Raw genomic sequence first — 16,267 nt, 5'->3', positions numbered from 1 at the left:
CCACCAGTATATATAAAAAAAAAAAAAAGAAGTGTAATGGGTTTATAATTTGCCAGTGAATCCCATAGCAACTGAACGTCACGTCAGCTGGAAATTACAGACAGTTCTGTGCTGTGCAATTTGAAAACTAAAGAGATGAATCTGTAATTTGAGCAGCTTCAAATGGTACACTGGTCAAAAAGGGGAAAAAAAAGCAAAGCAAAACTACCCTAAATAATTGAAAGGAAACTGCCACAGGCCCAAAACAAACCAAAAAAAACCCCATTGCTCCTGCACGCCGCCAAACGTCTCCCTGTCCCCTTCTTTCAAAGGGGAGGTGCCACGTTTGGGTGACAAGAGCACCCAGCAGCTGGGGGTGTTGTGCATATCCTGTCCCATTTTTGCTGATTGCTGGGAGCTGTGTGTGTTCCCTGAGCCTCCTCTCTCTCCAGCCAGCTCCTCTGATTCATTCCCTCAGCTCCCCGACTCACGCTCCCGATGTCGTAAGAGCCCCGGTTGTGACGGGGCTGCAGCAGCAGGGAATTAATAGGGCAGGAAAAAACAGGTTAGAGGAATGATGCAAAAAGCTGGGAGATAATTCAATGAATCCTGATTCGGAAGCTGGGCTGTTCTCCTCCTCCTCCTGACACCTGCAAGCAGCTTTCAATTCCCAAGTCAGCAGGAATACACATTACCCTAAAGACCTGTAATGACAGCAGGAGCCTTCATTTTGTGTTTCCTGCTTTAAACACAGCAAGATGAAGGCATCCAGAACAACCTGCTCCAAAAATCTCATTCTCAGAAAGCTCTCTCCACAAGCAGTGATTACAAGAGGTCTGTTTAACCCTCACCTTTGAGAGGTTCCTTCTGTCACTCTCAGTTTGAAGAGCAGTTTAAGGTCAGGTGTCAAGAGCCCAGTTCCAAAATTCAGCTTCTAGGGTGCAGGGGTTCTCTCAGCCCCCAGTAAATACCAGTGCCTCTGCCAAAACTCACTGGTGAAGCAACAGGGGTGGCTTCTGTTCCAAAGCAGGGACAGAGAGGTCCAACGTGAGCAGGAGGCAGTGTTCAGCTGCTGCATCACGTGCTGCACAGAGCAGGGATGCTACAAACCTCTTTTACATCCTCCTAAAATCACGAGGCTCCGGTGCAAACCAGGCTGGGGGCTGACAGCTGAGCCTGACCTCCCTCAGCAGCCAGGAGGTCAACCAAAAAGCCACAAAGAAGAGAAGAAAAGGTGTGCAGCTGCAGTCCTGCTTATCAAAAGAGCATCCATCAGTCAAGCCACAACAAAAAAGGTTGTTTTTTTTTTTTTAAATAAATATCTGAAAGTCAGGGAAATTCCCAGCTGAGGGTTCCAGGAAGAGCCCCAGCTGCTCGCTGGCATGAGGAGGTGTACCTGCTGCCAGGCCACCTTCAGGTGCACCATGTGGCATTTTTAAATGGTGCAGGATGATTTCTACTTCCCCAAGACTCCCCCCCCCTCCCCTTTTCAGAATTTTGCTAAAAAAAATCATGGATAGGTGTGAAAAGCCAAGGATGAAGGCCAGGGACGGAGAGGCTGCTAGGTGTGGTAGGACACAGAGACCACGCTGTCACCAGGAGGGAAAAACAGGATCCAGGAGAAAGAGGGAAAGAGGAAAAGGTGGCAGGGGCACGAGGAGCTCCCTTGAACCTCCACATGAGCAGGAAAAAAGCTGGAGGGTGCCCAGAGGGGATGGGGAAAAGTCATGCCTTGCTTTTTTGGGGGGGTTGGAAGGCCTGAAGGGAGCCTGCAGACACCAAAGGGAAGTGGCAGCTATTGGAGTCAGATTCCTTGGAGAACCAGGAGTTGTTTTAGGCTCAGCCAGCTCCATTCCAGCAGTGGACAAAGTGACTTGGGACACATTTTCCAGTGTGCAGCTTTCAGCTGCAGAGCTCAGCAGTCAGTGCTGACTGTTTCACAACTGCATGGAAGCAGCTTCAGGGGCAGCAAGTTTCACAAGGAGCTGATGGGTGACTTCTTAAAGTGTCCCCTCTGAAGCCAGGGTTATTTTTAAGACTTGTGTTTCTTTCAGGTGAGCACAGCCCCCTGGTACAGGAGAAAGAAATCCTTTTAGGGCTCCCAAGGAGCTGACAGCCCTGTGGATTTGGACCTCTGGACCAGCAGCTCCATCTTCTCTGTACGTGACCCAACCTGGACATGATTCAGCCTCCTGAAACAGGCAGCTGGGCATCAACCTGCAACCTTTTTCCTCACCAGAACAGAGATTAGCAGAGGAGACTCAAGCAGACAAATCACAGTCCTGATGATCCAGCTCCACACCAAGAACACCACTGCTCTGGCACAAGGGGACATGAGAAACAAATGGCAGCTCGCCCAGCTGGGTGATCATTTTTGGGTTATGTAATCCCAATATTTTATTATTAGACCCAGAACAAACTCGAGCAAGCAACCCAAGACATTCCCCTGTCTGGCCTGGCAAAGGCTCAGAGCCTTGGCACAGCAAATCCCCCCCCATCCTGGTGCATAAAACAGGTCAAGCCACACACACCTCTGCCTTCAGGTAACACAAACAAGAGTATTGGATTCCAGACCATTATCCACCTGACACAACACTGCCCTCCCTCAGACCACCTTTAAAAACAAAGCCAGCAGAAGAAACATCACCAAATTTGTATTTTGTTTTGGTTGGTTTTTCTTCTTTTACCTACTGCAGCCCCAAAAGGAAAGCAGTGCCCAGGCTGGATAAACACAGGCTCCCTCAAGGTGGCTTTGAAAAGTTGTTTCTTGGCCTCCCCACAGCTGAGATGTTCAGCAAGCTGGAGAAACTGTTTATAGAACAAATGCAGAAGGAGCATATGTGTTTAATAGCCCACTAATTGTTGTATTATTCACTCTACAAACAAGGCAGCTCTTCTGCCCTTATCCTTTCCTGCCCATTTAATCACCAGTAGCCTTTGCCTATTTCTCTTTTGGGTGGTGGTGAAGGAAGCAAAGTTCATTAGTGGCCCTTGGCCACCAAACAACCTAGAGCCCAGACTTCATTTAGAAAATAAACACCACTATTCATGTGTGACAGGGACTCGGAATAGCTTCCCAAAATATTTAACACAGCTGCCTGGAGTCTTCCTACTCTCTCTCCCCCAAAAGGCTTTCCTGAGACACAGGAAAACATTGCTTTGGATGGTTTTTTTTTTTTTCTCTCTTTCAGAAGTAAAAAAAAAAAAAAAAAAAGCTCAGAACTCAGTCAAACCGAAGCACTTATTGTCACTGACTTCTCAGAATGCTGATAAACACTCATTAAAATACAAGTTGATAAACCTGGGTAGAGTCATTACCTTCGTCCTCATACAGAGATTGCCCAATTCAGTGATGTGATGTAACCAACACCCTAAATTAAAAATAGTGTTGTGACAACATATGGTTTATCCTACAGAAGCTGGCAGGCAGGAGGCTCCTAATGACAAACGGGTTAGGTTCCCAGCTTCCCCCAGCTCCCTGGCAAGCCCAAGAGACAGATACACTGCTCACAGAAGGGAAGGAAAAGAAACAATAATCAAAAATAAAATTATCATTATAAAAAAAAAAAAAAAAAAAAAAGCCTTTGAATCCCTCTCTGGTCCAACCTAAGGCCAGGGGCCAAGCAGTGCCATCATTTCTTTATTTCCGTGACTAATCACTTCACTGGAGGCATTTCAAGGAAATATCTCAGAAAAGACAATCTGGAAATTTCAAAATACAGCCCCAGCCTCAAGCCACCCCCCCCAATCCCCCCTCCTCAGGGAGCAGGAGGAGGAGGGGAGGGGGACACAAAACGGACCACACAGAACCGGGTGACCCGGGGAGGGTGGCAGCAAGGAAGGGACCCCTCCAGGGGGATATAAAACAACCATACAACCCCCCTAGGGGGGAGATTGAGCCCCCCCGGGCTTGAAAACCTACGGCACATTACCGGGGGGAATAAGGGGGGGGGGGGGGCAGCGATGTCCCCAGGCCGTTTACCGGGGGGCACCGGTGAGAGTGTCGTCCCCTCCATGTCCCGGGGGGCGGCACCGAGGGCTGGGCTCATGGTGGAGGGACATGAGGGTGTCCCCCCCCTCCCAAAGAGCTACCAGGGAGTACCCGGACACCGCCCGGGCCTCCTCAGGAGCTCAGCAGAGGATCCCGACCCCTCCCCGGGCACCCACAGGGACCCCTCAAACACCAGTGGGGTGGGGGGGGGGTACTGGGTGACCCCCGGGGCGTTACCGGGTGGGGGGGGGACATCCACAACGAGCCCCTCCGCTCTCCCTGAGGTACTCGTTGTCCTCAGTCCCTCATTCGGCGGGAGAAGGGAGGACAGGAGCCCCTCACCTCTCCTCAGGCCCTCACCGGGGAGGGCCCCACCCCCCCCCCCCCCATTTCCCCGGTCACCCGCTGGGCTCCGGCCCTCCCTCCCCCCCCCCCGCCACACACACACACCCGGTAGCGACAACCCCGTGTCGCCCTCACCTCATCCCCTGAGCAGAGCTCCCCTCACCACCCCGGGGGGTTTTCTGAGGAGGGGGGGGGGTGGGTTTACTCCGTCCAGGGCCTCGTGGCGTCCGGCAACCCCTTAACCGGAGCCGTTTCCCCCCCACCCCCCCACCGCTCATTACCTTACAGGCCTGGTAACTCTCGAAGGCGCGTAGGGCGCTCTCCGTCAGCTTGACGTGGAAGACGGAGACGCGGGTGCCGCGGCCGAGGCGGCCGCAGGACAGCCCGTACCCGCGCTCCGCCTGCAGCGCCGCCATCTTGGGACCGTCTCCCCCTCCGCGCCTGGGCCGCCGGGGCCTCCCGCCGCCGCCACGCCCCTTTCGTGCATTATTCATGAGGCGGCGGCGCTGTCACTCCTTAAGCCACGCCCCCACCCCCCCGAGGTGCCTGTTGCTGGGGCGAGGAGGTGGGCAACGCGTTTTCCTATTGGTCGAGACGCGCCGGCCGCCCCACCGGATTGGAGGATGGAGAGAAGGGGTGGGGATTATGTAAATGAGAGGCGCGATGCATGATGGGAAAGGTGGTTTAGCGCAGCCCCCTCAGCCATGGAGGACGCCGGGGAGGTGGCGGCGGCGGCGGCGGCGGCGGCGGCGGCCCCCGGGGTGACACCTCCCACCCCCCCGAGGTGACATCTTCACCTTCCCCCTCCGGACACGGCCTGCGGGGACCCGGCACACCCCGAGCATGGCCCGCAGGCTGCGGGTCCACCCCCCGGCAGAGCCTCTGCATCCCCCCCCCTCCAGCCAGACCCCGGGGACCCCCTCAGCAGAGCCCCGAGGGGAGCAGCAGCCACCCCAGGGCAGAGCTCGGTGCTTCGGCCATGAAGTAAAAACTCCTTTCTGGTTGGTAAATTCCTTTGTATCTGCCCTCCCTCCAAAAAAAAGTAAAAAAATGATTAAAAAAAAAAAAAAAAAATTAAACATCTGACCCTGCAAGACTCGAGGGGGTTACGGCCAAGAGGTGCCTTCCCCTAATCCAGCAATGAAAAGCCCGGACCTGAAGGAATTCTCCTTTATTTGGGAAGTTCACAGTCAGTTTGGGGCAGGAGGGACACTGCTACGACCCCCCCGAGAGCAGAGCTGAGGCGGGGATGGCCCCGGGCTGGGGAGAGCTGCAGGGTACAGAGGGACCCCCCCCAAAGAAAAGAAGTTTGGACCCTCAAAACACAGCCTGAAGAGGGGGTTCTGCTCCCCTCCCTCCTTCCCTTCCTCCCTCTGTGGGGTTCTTTGGCTTCCTTTAGACATTGCACTGTGGGGAAGTGCCAGGGAGGGAAGGGGGGGCCTGGGGTGGGGGTTGAGCCACCAGCAGCCCCCCAGGATGTGTGTGGGGGGCACATCCACGCCACTTCCCACAGACACCAAGGGGCTGGGGTGTACCCACACGGGCTCCTTCCACGTCCCATCCCATCCCATGGCAGCAGGGCCACCAGGCTGGTGACAACCACCCCATACCCCCTGTTCCTCCCCTAAAGCTTTGAGGGGGGGGGGGGCTGAGCCCCTGATTGCTACGAGGGTGCTCGGGGGTCCCTGCTGATGCCGGGAGGGATATGGGGTGGGGGGGATGGCGGGAGGGGGATCCAGCGCCTCCAGCCAAGAAAGCATCCGTGATCCTACGAATCCCTGGGAAGGGGTGGGTGGAAGTCCCTGGGATGAGAGAGGCAACATCCCAGCACAGGTCCTGACCCACGGGGGCCACCAGCCAGCCTTAGTTCCTCGCCGCGATGACCACGGAGAGGGCCACACCGCCCAGGGCGATGGCTGTGGCACCAAAGAGCCACTTCCAAGGGATGGACTGAGGAGGAGAGAAGGATGAGGGATGGACATGGAGCCCCGGTGGCAGCGGGGATGTGACACGGTGTGTGTGTGTGTGTGTGCCACACCCCCACCCCCTTGGCAGCGGGGACACAGAGCCCATGTGCTGGCACGGGGCAGCGCTGAGCTCCCGTATCCCAAAAAAGCCAAAGTTCCCTCAGCTTTGTGGCCTGTGGGGACAGTGTGTGACACTGTGTGACATTGTGTGACGCTGGCAGAGCTCCTCACCACCACAGCCAGAGGGTTCAGGAGCAAAGTCCGGAGCCTCCAGCTGGCACAGCCTGGAGCTGATGGCCAGAGGCAGGAACACAGCCACAGCCTGGGCTTACCCAACCCTCCCCCTGTGCCCACCCCCCAGGGCTGACCCTCACCCCCCCCCCTGCAGCTCGGTGCCAGCCCTTACCCAGGGCACTTTGTCTTTGCATTTCCCCGGAGCTCCGGGGGTGCTGGGGTTCCCCAACATCTTCCTGTACATCTCTGTCTCCACGTGCTTCTGGTCCGCGTGTTTCTTCACCAGTTTGGAGAGTTCGGTGTGGATGGTCTGAGAGGGAGAAGGTGGCACTGAGGTTACTGCAGGGGAGGGAGGGGACAGGGACCTCAATGCCACCAGCAGCAGGTCCCCCCACCCTTCCCGAGGGGACTGGGTTGGAACTGGGGGTGCTGATGGTCTCGACCCTGCCCCAAGGGGCTGCACCAGGCTGGCAGGGGACACCCTGGCAGGTCCCAGTGTCCCTCTGTCCCTTCCCCAAGCAGGCAGTGGGGAGCAGAGCTGCTGCCAGAGGTGGGGAAAAAGGGTTTTCTTCTCTAATTGAGATGGCAAAGTGCCTGCCTTGGGGGCAGATGTGCTCCAGCTTTCCCACTTTTCAGTCTGGGAGCAGGTTGGAGCACTGGGATTAAACTCAGCCCTCTCTGCAGCTGAATTGCAGCACAACCTGGGAATCTGCCAGCACCTGCCCAGCAGGAAAAGGCTCCACGTCCTCCCAAAAACCAGGAGAAAACACCATCAACCCCAGCATGGCACTGCCAGCCCTCCCCTAAGCCCAGGGTGGCAGGAAAGCCAGGGATGTGTCACAGCCACCCAGTGGCACGGCCGTGCTGTGCCCTCTGCTGGGGACACCCCCACAACACCCCCACTGGTGACCCAGGCTGTCCCCAGCCCACGGAACCTGCCCGGGACTGTCACCGGGTCACACCACGCATCAGAGGTGACACCAGGGACATCCGAGGGTGCAAAGTGCCTGGGGGGTGGCACACGGGGGCAGGACAAACGTCAGCAGCTCCTCCTGGCTCCAGGAATGTCAGTTCCCAAGGGAGAACTTGGATTCCTCATCCCAGGCAGGTGGAGGAGAGCGTTTCCCAAGCTGGTACCGATCCGTTCTGTCCATCTGGCACCAGCACCTCCTCGGGAGTCCCAGCAGCACCAGAACTTGGTCACTTGCCCTGCTTGTGGCTTCACTAGCCACGTCACTGCCAGGCACTTGGAATTTTTTGCCTCTCTCCAATTAAAAGGTTGGATCCAACGGGCTGGGGAGCAGCAGCTCTAACAACAGGGATGTGCTGGGGACCATCCCCGTGGCCATGAAAGGTTTGGGATCCTGCTCACCCTTCCCCATGGGTGCTCCCAGACCACGAGCTCTGCAGGGTGCTGAGGCACCCCAGGCCCCATCCTCACCATTCCCTTCATGACACAAATCAGGTGAAATTCCCAGAAAAAAAGGTGGATAAAACCCAGCAGACCCAGTCAAAAACTGGAGCCCACACACAGACCTGAACCCCACACCCACCCCAAGGTGTCACAGCCATTTCCTGGCGTTGGTTTGTGAGTTCTCCTCAGACTCCAACCCTGCAGTTTGATCATTAACCCACAGGAAATTCCTGACCCAGAGCTCACCCTGACCTGGGCTCTGGACAGAGCTTTGGGCAGCTCCTACCACCCCATGAATCACTCTGCTGGGTGACTCTGTGGGGACGCTGGAGCAGCCAGGACAGGCCAGGCAGGATGGCAGGAGCTGGGCTGGGCAGGAAGGGTGTCCTGCCACCCCCAGGACCAAAGGGAACAGTGGGAATCTCCTACCACAGAGTTAAGGCACCCGGGAGCTTGGAAGAGCCCCTGGGGGGCATCACCCCCCAGCTTTTTCCAGCCTCACTCCATGGAGGAAGCTGGGAACAGCTCTGGGGGGGTCAAGTCCTCCCCAGGGAACACTGAGGTTTGGAGGGATAAAAGGAGATGATCCTGCAGGCTCAGGAGCAGCGTGGAGGAGCAGCTTACCTTGTTTGAAGGCTCCAGCTTCAACGCTGCCTTCAGGATGGGGATGGCCTCCCTGTATTCCCCCTGCTGAGCCAGCACCTGGGAGGTGACACGGGGGGCTGAGGAGCTGTCCCTTGGTCCTACCCCCACTCTGGAGAAGGGACAGGAGAGCTGCACACCCAGCCTCACCTTGCCCTTTCTGAAAAGGGCCTTGATGTTCCCTGGCTGGTGCTCCAGCACGAGGTTACAGGACTTGAGGGCTGCCTCGTAATGGTCCAATTTCAGCTGAGAAGCTGCCAAGTTGTTGAGACATTTCACCTTCACCTCCAGCAGCTCAGCCTCCTCCTCAGGGCTGAAATCAACTGCAAAGCCCCCCCCAGGAGTTGAGTTACAAGGAGCCAGGAACCGTCCTCACCTCTGTGGGGAGCAGGAGGTACCTTTAGAGCTGGAGCTGAGGATTTTGAGGGCAATGTCATAGGAGTTGATGGCCAGGACGTAGTCTGCCTGCTGGTAGAAGAAGTTTCCCCTCTCCCGTTTGCGGTTTGCCAACTCGAGCTTCTCCTGCCCACTCAGCAGCTCCAGGTCTGGTGCATCCCGAGCCCCCAGCAGCTCCACTTCCAGAGTCAGGGTGGCATTGGGGGGGATATCAGGGCTCCTAGGCAAAGAAGGGCACAACTTTGGGGTGACAACCTCTGGGTTGGGTGGTTTGAGCCACAGGGAGCTCCCCAGGCACCAGGCAGAACGTTCTCACACTGATGGGTGTCCCTGAGGGGTTTTCCCTGCCCGGGAAGCTGTGGCAGGGAATTTTGTCACCACTAATAGAGTGGGACAGTTTTTCCAGCCCTGTCTGGAGCCACCTTGCTCACCTGCCCTGAGCACCATAGCAGTATTTGGGATCTGACACAATCAGAGCTGTCTCCCCCATCTCCAGGAGCTGCACACACAGGTCCAGAGCCTGCAGGGAACGGGAGGGATCACAACCCAGGCTGAGGGGGAGCCACATCCCCCCCACAACCAGGGACATCACCAACCCCAAACCCTCCCCGTGCCCCCCTCAAGGGGAGGTTCTGCTGCCCCCCATGGCACCGACCCAGCCCAGGAGAAGGTTCTGTCCCAGCCCTGACCTGCAGAACGTCGCAGTCCCCCAGGGTGAAGGTGAGGGTGGGCTCCTCCTCCACCACCCTCCCATCCTCCAGCGAGGTCTTCAGACGAATTGTCACCTCCTGACCCTTCCGGGGACGAGTGTCCACCCCCTGCCCGGCCACCAGCGTCTTCTTCCTCAGCAAACCGCTGCCTGGCCCGGGACAAGAACCGGAACCACATCAGCTCCCAGGGAAAGGGGGGGAATCCTCATCCCCCCCCCCCCTCACGACTCCCGGATGGGTTTTTGGGGAGAAGGGAGCAGCTGAAGAGATGGGGGGGGGGTGGTGTCCCAGCCCAGTCCCCTCCTGCCAGGACTCTCACCCAAAACGTCGACCCAGTCCGGCGGTTCCTCTGCCGCTTCCCCCCCGCTCTGCTGGGCCGGTACCGGGACCCTGCTCACGTCCTCCAGCGGGGGCAGCTCGCTCAGGTCCTCTTCCTCCTCCTCTTCCTCCTCTTCCAGGACTTCGAAATCCTCCGCCGTGTCCAGCTGAGCAGCGTCAGCCGCTGCCGATGGTTCGGTGCCGGTGTCGGTGCCGGCCCGGTTCGGGGAGCCGCTCCTCGGTTCCTCCCCGCTGGAGGCCATCGCGGCGGAGCGACCTGGGTCGAGGAAGGGAAAAAGAGAGAGGCCCGGTTCGGGGAGGAGAACCCAGACGCGGGCCGGACCGAACCGAACCGGGATCCAAACCCGGGGAGCTGAGGGGGGGGGGAGGCGGCCGAGGGAGCCCCGGGGGGGGAACGAGGCCCTGCGGGGTGGGGGGGTGGGAAGCTGGCAGGGGTTTGGGCCGCGGTCCGGGCCTGGTACCGGTACCGGGAGGATCGGGTCCGCCCCCCCCCCCATGTGCCCCCCCCCCCCCCGGGACCCCCCACGTCACCGTCACGCGCCGGGACCCCCCTAGCAACGGCCGCCGCGCGCGCACCCACCTGCCCCCCCCCCCCCCGAAAGCGGAAGGCGACGGCCCCGCCCCTTCACTCTGATTGGCCCCGTACCGCCCACTGCCTTCACGCCATTGGCCAACGGGAACGTTCGTCACGAGAGGGTGGGCGGAGCGCGGAGCCGCCTTAAAGGGGCCACGGCGATGGGTTTGGAAGGGGGGGGTCCCGGTGTCCGGGGGTCCCGGCCCAGGTCCCGGGGTGACCCCGCGGTGCCCGCTGGACCGGGGGCGTGGGGGGGGGGGAGGTGTTTGGGTTCTCTCCGTCCCCCGGCTGCCACCACTTCCGCTTCCCCCACGTGACACGAGGACGCGTTGACGCCACCGGGTCGCGCTTGACGTGACCCGCACCCGGAACCGCGGTCCGACCGCCGGTACCGCCCCCGGTGCCGCTCCCGTCATGTGAAGCGGCGGGACGGGTTCCCCCAGGTGGGCGGGGGGAGGCTCTGGGAGCATTCCCAGGGGCCCGGTACCGGGTCGGGAGGCACAGGCGGTACCGGGCGGGTAGGGGGACTCCGGTACCGGCGGCGGGAGTGGGTCGGGTCGGCACCGGAACGGGGAGCAGGAGAGGGGGGGGGGGGGTTCGTTAGCGGAGGGTGGGAGAAGGCCCCGGTACCGGAGGGCGGGGTCTGGGTCAGCGGTCCCGGGGGTCTCGGTTACCGGTTCCGGTCCCGCAGGCCGCCATGGAGCCCACGGCCTCGCATGTGTTCTGCGGCCGGGTCCTGGGCATGGTGAACGCCGAGGACGTCAACGCCATCATCCTGGCCCAAAAAAACATGTGAGTCCCGGGAGAACCGAGCAGGCGAGGACATCCCCGGTACCGGGAGCGTCCCGGGTCAGTTACCGAACTCCTCCTGCTTAGGTTGGACCGGTTCGAGAAGACCAACGAGATGCTCCTCAACTTCAACAACCTCTCCAGCCTCCGCATGCAGCAGATGAACGAGAGGTTCCTGCACCACACCAAGACCCTGGTGGAGATGAAAAAGGACCTGGACAGCATCTTCCGGAGGATCCGGTGGGAAACGGGGTTCGGGAGGAGGTTCGGGAGGGTCCGGGAGGGGTAAAGGAGGAGTTGGAGCTGGGATGGGCTGGAGAGGAGGCAGCTCCGGGATCCACTTGGGTTTGGGCAGCTGGAGAAGGGTTGGGATGAAGCTGCTGGGAATGGGGATGGGAATTGGACTCGGTGGTTCCGATGGGTCCCAAACTGCCTTTGGGGTTCTCTCTGCTCACCCTGTCCTGATCCAAGGTCCTACAGCTGGGTTGGGAGAATCCCAGGGTTGGGAAGGGGTTGGTGTGGGAGCAGCCTTGTAGGACTTGGGGGGGGGGAAGGGTTGGGGGGTGCTGGTGGAGGAGAAGCCCCCCTGAGCCCCCCAAAACCCCCCCTGTTCTGTCCTGGGTGAGGAAGGGGATTCCTCCCCTCTGCTCACACCTCCTCTGGAATTCTGCCTCCAGTTCTGGAGCTCCTGAAGGTCCTGGAAGTGCTGGGATTGTCCTGAGGAATGGGATCAGAGGGCTGGAAACCTTCTGGGGAGAGACAGAGAGAGTTGGGGGGGTTCTGTCTGGGGAAGGCTCTGAGGGGACCTTTTGGGGCCTTCCATGATCCTAAAGGGGACAGCAGGGAAGGGACTCTTGGGGATCTCTGGTGGGACATGGGGAATGGATTCATGGGTTAGGGAATGGAATCCAATGGATTTCTCTCCTAGAGGAGAGGAGATTTAGATGAGATATTAGGAAGAAGTTCTTCCCCACGAGGGTGGTGAGAGTGCCATCCATCCCTGGAAGTTTTTTAATGGATGGCCAGGATCCTGTCCTGAGGAATGGGGTCAGAGAGCTGGAAACGTTCTGGGGAGAGACAGAGAGAGTTGGGGGGGGTTGGTCTGGAGAAGGCTCTGAGGGGACCTTTTGGGGCCTTCCATGATCCCAAAGGGGACAGCAGGGAAGGGACTTTTGGAGATCTCTGGTGGGACATGGGGAATGGATTCAAACTAGAGGAGGGGAGATTTAGATGAGATATTAGGAAGAAGTTCTTCCCCATGAGGGTGGTGAGACTCTGGCACAGGTTGCCCAGAGAGGTGGTGGGATCCCCATCCATCCCTGGAAGCTTTTAAGGCCAGGCTGGGCCAGGATCCTGTCCTGAGGAATGGGATCAGAGAGCTGGAAACGTTCTGGGGAGAAACTGAGGGAGTTGGGGGGGTTCTGTCTGGAGAAGGCTCTGAGGGGACCTTTTTGGGGCCTTACAGGATCCTAAAGGGGACAGCAGGGAAGGGACTCTTGGGGATCTCTGGTAGGACATGGGGAATGGATTCATGGGTTAGGGAATGGAATCCAATGGATTCAAACTGGAGGAGATTTAGGTGAGATATTAGGAAGAAGTTCTTCCCCATGAGGGTGGTGGGATCCCCATCCATCCCTGGAAGTTCTTAAGGCCAGGCTGGGCCAGGATCCTGTCCTGAGGAATGGGATCAGAGAGCTGGAAACGTTCTGGGGAGAGACAGATAGAGTTGGGGGGGGTTGGTCTGGAGAAGGCTCTGAGGGGACCTTTTGGGGCCTTACAGGATCCTAAAGGGGACAGCAGGGAAGGGACTCTTGGGGATCTCTGGTGGGACGTGGGGAATGGATTCAAACTAGAGGAGGGGAGATTTAGATGAGATATTAGGAAGAAGTTCTTCCCCATGAGGGTGGTGAGACTCTGGCACAGGTTGCCCAGAGAGGTGGTGGGATCCCCATCCATCCCTGGAAGCTTTTAAAGCAAGGATGGATGGGGCTCTGAGCAACCTGAGCTGTGGGAGGTGTCCCTGCCCATGGCAGGGGGGGTGGAACTCGAGGAATTTCAAGGTCCCTTCCAGCCCTGACAATTCCCTGATCCCCCCCAGGACACTGAAGGGGAAGTTGGCCAAGCAGTACCCGGAGGCATTCAGCAGTGAGTGAGCCCCCTCGTTCCTCCCCCCTCGTTCCTCCCCCCTCGTTCCTCCCCCCTCGTTCCTCCCCCCTCGTTCCTCCCCCCTCGTTCCTCCCCCCCCTTTCCTCCTCCTCCCCCCCCCTTTTCTTCCTCCTCCCCCCCTTTTCTTCCTCCTCCCCCCCCCTTTTCTTCCTCCTCCCCCCCCCTTTTCTTCCTCCTCCCCCCCCCTTTTCTTCCTCCTCCCCCCCCCCTTTCTTCCTCCTCCCTCCCCCTTTTCCTCCTCCCTTCCCTTCCCCCCTTCCCCCCTTCCCCCCTTCCCCCCTTCCCCCCTTCCCCCCTTCCCCCCCTTCCCCCCTTCCCCCCCTTCCCCCCTTCCCCCCCTTCCCCCCTTCCCCTCCTTCCCCCCCTTTCCCCCCCCCCCTTTTTGCCCTCCCCACCCTTTCCTTGTTCCTCCCCCCCATTTTCCCCCTCTCCCTTCCCCACCCCCCCTCTCAGCCCCCCCTCACCCCCATTTTCCCTTTCCCAGACATCCACGAATCTCCCATCCTGGAGGATGATGATGACTTCGAGCCCCTTCCCAGGAGCAGCCCCCCCACGCCCCCCACCTCCGAGCAGAGCACGGGCTCCTGTGACACCACCAGCCCCGACCTCACCTCTCCTCCCTCCAGCCAGGACTTTGAGGATTTATCCCAAGGCCGGGAGGAATTCCCAGCCCTCAATGGACAATCCCTGACAGATGAAGACACAGGAACCGACCTGGGATAAGCAGGAGAATCCCTGGGGATTTTTCCCCCATTCCCTGGGGATTTTTCCCCCATTCCCTGGGGATTTTTCCCCCATTCCCTGGGGATTCCTCCTCAGTTCCCTGGGGATTCCTCCTCAATTCCCTGGGGATTTTTCCCCCATTCCCTGGGGATTTTTCCCCCATTCCCTGAGGATTCCTCCTCAATTCCCTGGGAATTCCTCCTCAGTTCCCTGGGGATTTTTTTCCCCCATTCCCTAAGGATTTTTCCCCCATTCCCTGGGGATTCCTCCTCAGTTCCCTGGGGATTTTTTCCCCCCTTCCCTGAGGATTTTTTTCCCCCATTCCCTGAGGATTTTTTTCCCCCTTCCCTGAGGATTTTCCCCCCATTCCCTGAGGATTCCTCCTCAATTCCCTGGGATTTTTTCCCCCTTTCCCTGGGGATTTTCTCCCCCCATTCCCTGGGGATTTTTCCCCCATTCCCTGGGGATTCCTCCTCAATTCCCTGGGGATTTCTCCCCCCTTCCCTGAGGATTTTTTCCCCCATTCCCTGGGGATTCCTCCTCAATTCCCTGGGGATTTCTCCCCCCATTCCCTGGGGATTTTTCCCCCATTCCCTGAGGATTCCTCCTCAATTCCCTGGGGATTTTTTCCCCCTTTCCCTGGGGATTTTTTCCCCCTTTCCCTGGGGATTTTCTCCCCCCATTCCCTGAGGATTTTTTCCCCCCTTCCCTGAGGATTTTTCCCCCATTCCCTGGGGATTTCTCCCCCCTTCCCTGAGGATTTTTTTCCCCCATTCCCTGAGGATTTTTTTCCCCCTTCCTTGGGGATTTTTCCCCCATTCCCTGAAGATTTTTTCCCCCATCTCTGGGGATTTTTCTTCCCCCATCTCTGGGGATTCCTCCTCAATTCCCTGGGGATTCCTCCTCAGTTCCCTGGAGAACTTTCCACTTTTGTGTTTATATTCCCGTTGGGATTGGGTTTGGGAATTTTTTTTTTTTTTTTTTTTTTTTTTTCTTTTTTTTTGGAGATTTTTCCTTTTTTTCCTTTGTTGTGCTCAGAGCTCTCCTGCCCTGGGACAGCCCCGGGGGTGTCAAGCCTGGGATTTGGGGGTAAATCAGTAAAAAGCAGGGAGCAAACACCTGGGGTTGTGTTCCTTGGGGGGCAGGAGAGCAGCAAATCCCAGGCCTGGGGATCATTTGGGTCGGTTCCGGTTCTGTGGGCTCAGTCTGGGGTCGGTCCTGGATCCCTGGGGTCAGTTTGGGGTCGGTCCTGGTTCTGTGGGGTTGGTTCTAAATCCCTGTGCTCGGTTTGGGGTCGGTCCCGGTTCTGTGGGGTCAGTTTGGGGTCGGTCCCGGTTCTGTGGGGTCAGTCCTGGATCCCTGGGATCAGTTTGGGGTCGGTCCTGGTTCTGTGGGCTCAGTTCTGGATCCCTGGGGTCAGTTTGGGGTCGGTCCCAGTTCTGTGGGGTCGGTTCTGAATCTCTGTGCTCGGTTTGGGGTCAGTCCCAGTTCTGTGGGGTCAGTTTGGGGTCGGTCCCGGTTCTGTGGGGTCAGTCCTGGATCCCTGGGATCAGTTTGGGGTCGGTCCTGGTTCTGTGGGGTCAGTTCTGGATCCCTGGGGTCAGTTTGGGGTCGGTCCCAGTTCCGTGGGGTCGGTTCTGAATCCCTGTGCTCGGTTTGGGGTCAATCCCGGTTCTGTGGGGTCAGTTTGGGGTCGGTCCTGGTTCTGTGGGGTCAGTCCTGGATCCCTGGGATCAGTTTGGGGTCGGTCCTGGTTCTGTGGGCTCAGTTCTGGATCCCTGGGGTCAGTTTGGGGTCGGTCCCAGTTCCGTGGGGTCGGTTCTGAATCCCTGTGCTCGGTTTGGGGTCAGTCCCGGTTCTGTGGGGTCAGTTTGAGGTCGGTTCTGGTTCCCTGCGCTCAGTTTGGGGTCGGTCCTGGTTCTGTGGGGTCAGCCCCGGATCCCTGGGGTCGGTTCTGAATCCCTGCACTCAGACTGGGGTCGGTCCCGGTTCTGTGGG

At 58.5% G+C, this 16,267-nt stretch overlaps 3 protein-coding genes across 6 annotated transcripts in view; 1 reads left to right on the top strand and 2 right to left on the bottom strand.

Annotated features, from left to right (window-relative positions):
• ELL (elongation factor for RNA polymerase II) overlaps positions 1-4,766 on the bottom strand; it is a 50,384-nt gene extending 45,618 nt beyond the window's left edge. Inside the window, exon 1 of one of the 2 annotated variants that reach the window (XM_030466228.1) lies at positions 4,597-4,766. In XM_030466228.1, coding sequence (XP_030322088.1) covers positions 4,597-4,731 — 135 coding nt within the window. In that variant the 5' untranslated portion in view covers positions 4,732-4,766. Of the gene's footprint in view, positions 1-3,297; positions 3,465-4,596 lie in introns of those variants that run through there. The other variant, XM_030466230.1, reaches the window with a different exon arrangement.
• A 705-nt stretch (positions 4,767-5,471) lies between these two features.
• On the bottom strand, positions 5,472-10,892 carry FKBP8 (FKBP prolyl isomerase 8). Of its 3 annotated transcripts, none has more exons than XM_030466283.1 (9): positions 10,664-10,892; positions 9,998-10,273; positions 9,658-9,827; positions 9,400-9,488; positions 8,971-9,188; positions 8,723-8,895; positions 8,555-8,632; positions 6,689-6,826; positions 5,472-6,265 (listed from the first exon to the last, which is right to left on the bottom strand). In XM_030466283.1, exons 2-9 carry the CDS (start codon positions 10,257-10,259, stop codon positions 6,179-6,181), a joined length of 1,215 nt encoding a protein of 404 aa, XP_030322143.1. In that variant the 5' UTR covers positions 10,260-10,273; positions 10,664-10,892; the 3' UTR covers positions 5,472-6,178. The 3 variants fall into 3 exon arrangements, with proteins under 3 accessions (XP_030322143.1, XP_030322142.1, XP_030322144.1); XM_030466282.1 differs by lacking the exon at positions 10,664-10,892 and adding an exon at positions 10,549-10,596; XM_030466284.1 differs by lacking the exon at positions 10,664-10,892 and adding an exon at positions 10,485-10,494.
• On the top strand, positions 10,812-14,588 carry KXD1 (KxDL motif containing 1). The gene is made up of 5 exons (XM_030466345.1): positions 10,812-11,034; positions 11,283-11,383; positions 11,468-11,620; positions 13,479-13,525; positions 14,031-14,588. Exons 2-5 carry the CDS (start codon positions 11,289-11,291, stop codon positions 14,267-14,269), a joined length of 534 nt encoding a protein of 177 aa, XP_030322205.1. The 5' UTR covers positions 10,812-11,034; positions 11,283-11,288; the 3' UTR covers positions 14,270-14,588.
• Positions 14,589-16,267: the final 1,679 nt, after the last annotated feature.

Source organism: Calypte anna, chromosome 28, assembly GCF_003957555.1.
Source record: "Calypte anna isolate BGI_N300 chromosome 28, bCalAnn1_v1.p, whole genome shotgun sequence".
NCBI lineage: Eukaryota > Metazoa > Chordata > Aves > Apodiformes > Trochilidae > Calypte > Calypte anna.
This window is presented reverse-complemented; position numbering and strand designations above follow the sequence as displayed.